Source organism: Morone saxatilis, unplaced genomic scaffold (genome assembly GCF_004916995.1).
Source record: "Morone saxatilis isolate NCDOM2014 unplaced genomic scaffold, NCSU_SB_2.0 Contig22, whole genome shotgun sequence".
Classification (NCBI taxonomy): domain Eukaryota; kingdom Metazoa; phylum Chordata; class Actinopteri; family Moronidae; genus Morone; species Morone saxatilis.
Genome location: NW_023339785.1, coordinates 20058508 through 20065865, shown reverse-complemented (window position 1 = coordinate 20065865; position 7358 = coordinate 20058508). Strand labels below are relative to the sequence as shown.

Below are 7358 nucleotides of genomic sequence, written 5' to 3'. Positions count from 1 at the left end.
AAAAAGCACAGGTGTAGCTAATAGCATTAACGATGTCCCAGTAAGCCAAACCAGTAAACAAACATGCACAATACCAAAGTCCCCAGTCTGGAACAACTTAATGGAATGCAAACATCGTTAATGTTACTAATTACACCTGTGATTCACCAAAATGCTTGCTGGGAAAAAGAGCAAGAAACTGAAGATTGAAGAAAAAAAAAGTCAAATTACTGACGCAGATCTTAGCCTAAAGCTAAAACCAAATGCAAGATGAGAGCACCGGTGACATTTATATTCACACATTATTCAGTGAGAGCCTTTTTTCCCTTTTACTTTTCGTGAAGGAGGGCCTCAAATCATCCAGACTCGCTGTGAAATCCTTCACAAAGAGATTCAGACGTTTCGAAAAACACACAGGCCCTCCCCGGATTTGTGAAAACACACAGACACAAGCGCACCTGTGCAACCACAGATCTTGTTGGCAGTTCAGAGAAAGAGGGACGGTAGCCTGGAGGAAGGGCAGGTGTCCACAGATGGAGCTCTCTCTGTGTCTCTCTCCCTCTCTCTCTCTCTCTCTTCCTCTTTCTCTGCTACAGATGGACCCAATCACACCTATTTCTCTCTCACATGCCCTATAGCTGCATAATCAGCGTGAGTGTGTGTGCCCGTCTGACTTGTTTATTGTCACATAAAATGGGTGTCTCCTGAATGAGCCTCTAAATATGCATACGTCTAGTGTGGTGTTAGCATACAGCCGAGCACATGTGGCATTCAATGTGCGTTGCAGTGGCTACTATAATATGTAAATACTAGACTTGCGTCAATTTATCAGTCCGTGTAAGCCAAAGTACAAGTTGCAGTAAATGTGTGTGTTCAGTCAGACGTGCCTCTCATGAAAATGAATCCTAAAATTCCAAAGTGTCTGCTGGCTCAGGATAACATTTAATTTTATTTCATATTTGCATGTTTGGTGACAGCTGAACACGTGTGAGGTGGCCTGCAGAGGGTCTGTCTGTCTCAGATGGCAGGGGGTCCCACTAGCCAATGGGACCACCCGCTCTGTAAAGCAGGAAGTGAACCACCGATCTGTCATCTGTCTTCATAAACCCACCAGTCAGGACCCTCCTAATTAGTCACCATGGAAACCATGGCTAATTCCCTGGTCTGCCATGCCAATCACGTCCTGTCTGTGGCAGCAATCAGAAAGGCACATTTATCCACCGCTGGGCCGGATGCGTGTAACAGATGTGTGTGTGTGTGTGTGTGTGTGTGTTAGTGGGTGTCTTCGTGCCTGTATGTGTGTATCCGTGTTGGCGGCTGTGTGGAGTTTGGGTGTGTGAGCTTGTGAAAGGCCTGTATTTCCTTAGACATTGTTACCTTGCTTTTTTGTTTTAGAAGGAAAAAAAAAGCCACATTACGCCTGTCTAGATTGTAAATTCATGTTTGTTCAGATAGGAGGCAGATGTGTCAGAGCTGCTGAGACAGGGTTTGTGCCATGTTGTGATTGTCTGTGGGAACTGTTTGATTAGCTTGACGAGTGCTAGCAATCCCCTCACACCCACAAAGCAATCAAACAACTATTATATGACACGCACACAAGCACAAATACACACGTAGATACAGAAGCAGAGATATATGGTAGACACACACCTTTTCCCTGAGGTCAAACTGTTCTGTAAAACAACACAACCCCTGTTGATAATCTCCACATTCACACACAGAGTTCACAACAAATCAGACCATTTTGATTTTTAAATTATATCCACATTTAAATATTCAATCAATTAATCAGCATTGAATTAGAAAGGCAAATACCTAAAAGTAACCTTGTAAATATTGAGGAACACACACATGAATAAATTATGGATTTAAGTGGAACAGGGGCAATGCGTGTCCCGTCCATTTCTCGCCATCAGCTACCTGTCAATCACTGTAATTACCATCAACTGAAACGTGCTCACCAGAAAGCTGGGGGCCGACACACAAGGGCGCACTTATGTATGCACCAACTTCAAATAAATGACCAATAAACACACGGACACACGCGCCTGCAGAATCGTATAGGAACGGCACATAGTGACATTCACGGATGCCAATCATAACTTCAAGCGCACATCAAAGCCAAGTTCTATTCAGATGTATGCCGTTTGATCAGCACCACCACCGCCTCCACCTCACACACACACATTCTCACACACACACACACACACACACTCCACCATATGTGCATATAACCTACATTACAGTGAGGCATTAGAACCAGAGATGCGTAAGTTGAAAGAATGAGAAATAATTCAAGATGTTTTTTCTGTTTGAGTGTGTGTGTGTGTGTGTGTGTGTGTGTGTCCATCCACGGCAGAAGAAACACAGGGATTGACTATAGTCAAGTTACAGCGATGCTCTATTGTTCCTTATTCTGTTGTCTGGAGAAAATGTAGCACAATGCCATCCGACTGCTGTTTCGACAAAGAAGTATCCAAGGGTCTTACCTGTCTCATGAGAGAGGGTCTTGGTTCTTCCTGTGTTGCCTGAGTGATGCATCGCTCCGTACTTGTCTCTCTTTCTGATTAACCCGCTACCCTTATCTCCTCTCCTCCACACTCCACTCCTCTCCGCTCCCTTAAGAGTCCTCTTTTCTGGATTCTCAATCTTTTTTGCACCCTGTTTTCTCCCTTTTGACAAAGTCCTTATTGCCTTGCTGTCGTCTCTCTCCCTTGCTGGTGTTCTTCTTCACTCTTGTTTCCCTTTCTTCTTCCCTCTCCGTCTGTTTGCAGCAAGCTCAGTGAAGCACAATCCGCTAGCTGAGTGCCGGAGCACCGCGCAGGAGGAGAGAGAGAGAGAGAGATAGAGATAGAGCAGGAGCACAGAGAGACACACACACTCATGCAGTGTGGATCGACACACACTTGCACACGTGGCTGTGGCACCGCAGAGACGAACACCACACACTAAAACACCGGAGGGAAAAAAGATGAGCGCAATGCCCTGCACTGCTTTCTCCCCTTTTTTTCCAGGAGACTGCAGGTCTTTTTTGTCTCCCTCCTTTTTTCTAGTCCTCAGTCCCTTTTTTTGCCTAATCCGTCACAGATCAAGGCCAGCTCGGGCATAGGGGAACGGATGGATGAGGAGCAGACACTGAGAGTGAAAAAGAGAGTGCCTTTCAGCCTGTGGCAGGCAGAGCAGAAGAGAAGGAGAGATGTGGCTGCGGCTCCATCCTCCATCTGCCCACAGCTGAGACTGAGAGCAGACTCAACACACACACACGCTCTCTCTCTCTCTCTCTCTCTCTCTCTCCTCCTCTCTCTCTCTCTCTCACTCTCCCAGCAGCACCACACCACCGAGATGGAGGGGGAGGAAGGATGACGGCGGGAGCTAACGAATGAGCCAAAGGGAGAGAGAAAAAGGGGTAGGGGTGAGACAGTAAAAGAAGGAGAGCGTAGTGGTAGATTGAAGGAGGAGGAGGAGGTGGCAACAAGGGCGGGAGAAAGTGACGGAGCCCACGAGCGCTAGAGAGTGAAAGAGTGACAGAATCATGGGAATGTGACAAAGCATGCACATCAGAGGCAAAGGGGAGAGAGAGGGAGAAAGGAGAAATGATAAAATGAGAAATAGAAGGGAACCAGGGAATGGGTGGTGAGAGGAGAGAAGGGAATGATGTGAGGTGGACAGAGAGGAAAGACGGGGGGTTGAGGGTAAAAGGAGAAAAAACAAGGCGGTGAAGCAGAGACGCGGCACGGGAGGGAGGGGAGCAAGGGCAGAGGACACTGCGGCGATGAAGCCAGTAATATGTCAGATCTCACATGGGCGCGCTCACATCTACATAATGTCCCTAAATGGGAAAAAGAACAATGTCAAACAATGCAGGAGGATGGCAGCCACAGAAACAGCCTCTTTGACAAAACTCTTGCCCTGAAACCAATCAACCTCATATACCATCAAATGAAGGAGAAAGCAGTTTAATTTTTCATTTTGAGATAAATGAGTTTGTCCTCTGACAGAAAGACAAGGATAGACTGCAGATATCAAACATCAGATTAGCCTAATTAAGCTACTAAAATACAAAGGTGTCTTTCTTTCACTGTCCCCTCACAGACTCCAGCCACCAGGTCAGGTGGCAGGTTACCAGGTGAGTGAAAGTCCTCACGGTGCCCAGCAGAGGGCAGACATCTTGTCACATATCAACCAACAGGCTATGGTCAATCTCCAGCCGATCGACATATTGAAATATTAACATAATCCTACATTAGTGAGCGCATTGATCAACATTCACTATGCATTTGACACATCACGTAAGTCACTTATTAGACATTATGCATTCAGACAGCCCTGCATCACCAAAGCTGTTCATCATTTAGTGTACATTTAGAGATAATTCAACATGACTAAGAGGAATGATATTTAAGCGAAATAATGGATAAGACTGTCTGGCATGTTGGTGTATTTTTTTCTGTCTATTCTTATACATTATGAAACAGCGTGAAGAGTAAAGGTTACTAGATACCACAGGAAAAAATGCCGACACAGAAATAAAACTAGACAGTGATCTAAGAGTGAAAAAAGAATGATACACACACACTCACAGACATTGAACTTCGGGTATAGAACTGCTGTTCAGAGAAAAGGCTATGGCTGACACAAAGCAGGTGTGTGTAGCCCAGTGTGTAACGTGGTGAAGAGGAAGGAGGAGATGAGCAGTAAAGGCCAACCCCTGAGCCACCACTCCAGAGGGCCACTGTCAGCCTCATTTTCTACCTCTTCATGTGACATTCTCAGACGCCATCTATCATCCTCAACGAGTCACAGATGCACACCGATGTGCCACAGCACCCTGGCGTGCACACTCACGGTTGCAACGCGTGAGCACGTATGCGTATACTCACACATATGCACGCATAGATCAAGAATGGTACACACACAAGGGCAGCTATACGCTCATTTGATACAGACACACACTTTCATACCCAGGTGTTGAGGCTCGATTTATAGCAAAGAAGGAGGGGTGGGGGCAGAGAGGGAAGGGGATGGTTTGCAGCTATGACTTCATCATATTAAAGTTGTGCAGCCCAGGTAAAATCAGTGGGAGCGCAGGAGGAGACGCTGGATTTCTAGATGAGGTTCACGTCAATTTGTCATGATAAAAAAACCCATCTGAGACAGAAACAAATTGCTTTCTTGACAACACCTTGTAATACTCCATCACACATACACACATATACACATGGGACCCTGCGCATATACACATGTACATACACACATATGTGAACACAAAGTGATACATTTTCTCATGCAGGTTATTTATCAATGCCATTCAGCATCATTATACCTGGCACATCTGTATAACCATATATATTAGATGTATATGTGGAATACACAGAGGCTCCCCTCTCTGCGTGATTCACTGGTGAGTCGATTTAGTCCGCTAAACTCCAACATGGAGGGCACGAGGCTGTATGGGAAGGACGTAAAGAGAAGAGGAAGAAGGATGTGTAAAGGAACAAGAAAGAGAGCCAATGGAAAGGTCACACATACTAAGGTGAGCAAGGATTGTGTAACAGTATGAGAAGTGAGAAGTAAAACCTCTGCTTATTAGGTCTCTTATGCAGATTTACTCAATCTCTTTCCTTCATCTCATTATTACACTCTTAGGTTAATATTGGGTTTCTGAAACTCAAACCAGGCAGTTTGAATTGCAAGCTGTCGATTTATACACTCCTAGCATGTTATTTTATTAAAAAAAAAAATTGGTGTCTCCTTGCCTCACAATCCCTTTCTTCCCTCAGTGACAGTTTTTGTTCTTTTTCCCCTTGCCTTCACCTGTTCCCATCCACCTACCTCCTCCTGTTTCTCCTCCTTCTACCTGCCTCCTGAACTGAAACACCAAGGGAGAGCAGGTGAATCGGGGAGAGAGAGAGAGCGAGCGAGCGAAGAGAGGGAGGGGAATAGATGGAGAGAGAAGGTGTGCTATAAGGTGCCCCCATGGGTTGAACATGGTCATTTGTCATGAGGCTGAAAGCTTAAGAAAAGACTAGTTAACCTTTACAGCTGATCCCCGTGAGACAGGAAAAAAACACAGCCCAGCAAAACACCTCCAGGAGAACGGGTATAGTACGTGTACACACACATGCACGAATGGCCCTTGCAGTAGCCTTCCGAAACCAGAATCGATAGCGGTGAAGCCGTTCTACAAGAAGCGAGAGGAGGTTACCATTTTTTCACTCTTTCCCCCCTCCCCAACTCTCGCTCTTTTCCCTCGGTGAAAAGCCTTGTTGTCTCCATGGTCCTTTTCCTTCCTCCTTCATCCCCCCATCCTTGTCATGCCCACACCCTGCCAGAGTAATTAATCACCTTGTGCTAATGAGCTATTAACTAATGACAGATTGACATGCCTCTGCCTGTGTGCGCATGTCTGAGTGCATGTCGGTGTGTCTGCGCAAGCATGTGTGAGTGTCGCCAGAGCCACCCTCAGCACACTAATGTGATTAATAAGGTTAAGCTCTTATTAGGGAGGGAGCACAAGGAGTACACGCTCACACACCTGTGCACACATCCATTTGCACAAATACAAAATACCACAAACTGAATGACTAGTGTCAGCCTGCTGCAAGTCTGAGTATAAATAAAACTAGGGCACAGAAAAAATAACATCAGATGCTTTATACCTTTCACCATATATTCTCATTACCCAGAGGCTGACTCTGCCATACACTAATCACATCTCAGAGAAAAAGAGGGAAGCGTTGGTGTAATGCACATCACTACAACCTGAGCTAAAAACACTCTTTTAACAAAAACCTACAAGCCTTTTGTTGCTGTTTCTCTGTTGACGTTTTCAGTAGTTTGTCGACACTTTCACACTCATTCAGCAGACGACTCATTCAAACCCGTGGAGATCAACAGAGCGTGTGCTTTGCTTGCTGTTCGTGACAAAAAAACTAAGTATCCTCCTACTCCCCAACTCTCTGTCGTCCCCTCACCTTCAAGAGTGGTTCCAGCACCATGGACAGCAACACAAAGGAGCCGCTTTTGTGAACAAATTTGAAGTGTCCTTAGAACAATGTCCTTGTTTTGGTGCACAGCGTGATCCTCCCTTTCTTTATAATAACACTCACATCCTAATAGACTGTGTACCAAACAATTACAGCGTAAAAGAGAGGCACTATATCAAACTGTAACACAAATAGGAAAGTGTTTCTTGAGACAGGTAGTTACAGTAGAAGGCTGTACCTGGAGTCTGTTTAATCAGATGTATTGGACTCTAAAGCTGCTGCTTTCCAATTCCAAGAGAAATGTAGTTACAGCAAGATCATTTGATACTCAAGAGAATCCTTGCACTACATAATAGGGAGTCTAACCTAGCTGCACGTGTGTGCATACGTGCA

General features: G+C 45.3%; 1 protein-coding gene across 1 annotated transcript in view; it reads right to left on the bottom strand.

Moving 5' to 3' along the window:
- tenm2 (teneurin transmembrane protein 2) overlaps nucleotides 1-2520 on the bottom strand; it is a 101342-nt gene extending 98822 nt beyond the window's left edge. Inside the window, exon 1 of the mRNA XM_035668984.1 lies at nucleotides 2469-2520. Coding sequence (XP_035524877.1) covers nucleotides 2469-2520 — 52 coding nt within the window. The remainder of the gene's footprint in view (nucleotides 1-2468) is intronic.
- Nucleotides 2521-7358: the final 4838 nt, after the last annotated feature.